At 64.6% G+C, this 844-nt stretch overlaps 1 protein-coding gene across 1 annotated transcript in view; it reads left to right on the forward strand.

Annotated features, from left to right (window-relative positions):
* The window catches only part of PTOV1 (prostate tumor overexpressed 1), an 8,914-nt gene that overhangs the window by 4,760 nt on the left and 3,310 nt on the right, over positions 1-844 (forward strand). The window contains exon 6 of the mRNA XM_010849633.1: positions 743-844. Coding sequence (XP_010847935.1) covers positions 743-844 — 102 coding nt within the window. The remainder of the gene's footprint in view (positions 1-742) is intronic.

An 844-nucleotide genomic window follows, 5' to 3' on the forward strand; every position in this document is an offset into this window, starting at 1 on the left:
GTCTGAGAGTAGTGGGTGCTCAGTAAACTCGAGCTGGTGAGGTTGTTACGAGTCAGGGTTCAGACACAGCTGGCGTGGGCACGTTTCCAGCAGCTGCCCAAGGGAAGCTGCCCAGAGGGCTCTGCTCTGGGGTCCCTCCAGTCCTCCGTCCCCTCTGGGACAGCCTGCCTCCCGGCTGTGGTCTTCAGGGGGCGCTGTGCGGTCCTCCCTTTCTTCGTGGGATTGACAGGTGTGGGGGGTCTCTCCTGCCTGGTTCAGCACTGTTTGCTGAGAGCGCGCCTGCTCCACCCCGGTGGGGACAGGGACGCCTGTGGGGCTCAGGTTCTCCTGCAGTCCCACCGAGGAGGCAGTAGCTTCTCATGCAACAGGCGTTTACGTGGCACTTGCTGTGGGCACTGTTGTTATGCCATTGTACAGATCGGGTAACTGAGGTGCAGAGGTGACTTGCCTTGGGTCAAAGCTAGGAGGACGCAGAGCTGGGTCTGCTCCCCGGCTCTGGTCTGGCGTCTCCCCCCGGTGTGGTGGCCTCTGTCCGCTGGGCCCAGGCTCCCGGGACAGGGCCGGCCTGGGGTGGGGGGCGGGCGTGGGAGATGGAGCCCTCTCAGGACCCTCACCTCCCAACATGGGGCCCCTGTCCTGACCCCAGATCACCGTGGGGCCGACACCGAGGTGCGGGTTCTTAGGCCGCGGTGGCCCTGGTCCCTTGGAGGGTTTCTGCCCCTTGATGCCCGCCCTCCCGCAGGCGGGCTGCATGCTCTTCCCGCACATCTCCCCATGCGAGGTGCGCGTGCTCATGCTGCTGTACTCGTCCAAGAAGAAGATCTTCATGGGCCTCATCCCCTAC

This window comes from Bison bison, unplaced genomic scaffold, assembly GCF_000754665.1.
Source record: "Bison bison bison isolate TAMUID 2011002044 unplaced genomic scaffold, Bison_UMD1.0 scf7180017864285, whole genome shotgun sequence".
NCBI classification, from domain to species: Eukaryota; Metazoa; Chordata; class Mammalia; order Artiodactyla; family Bovidae; genus Bison; species Bison bison.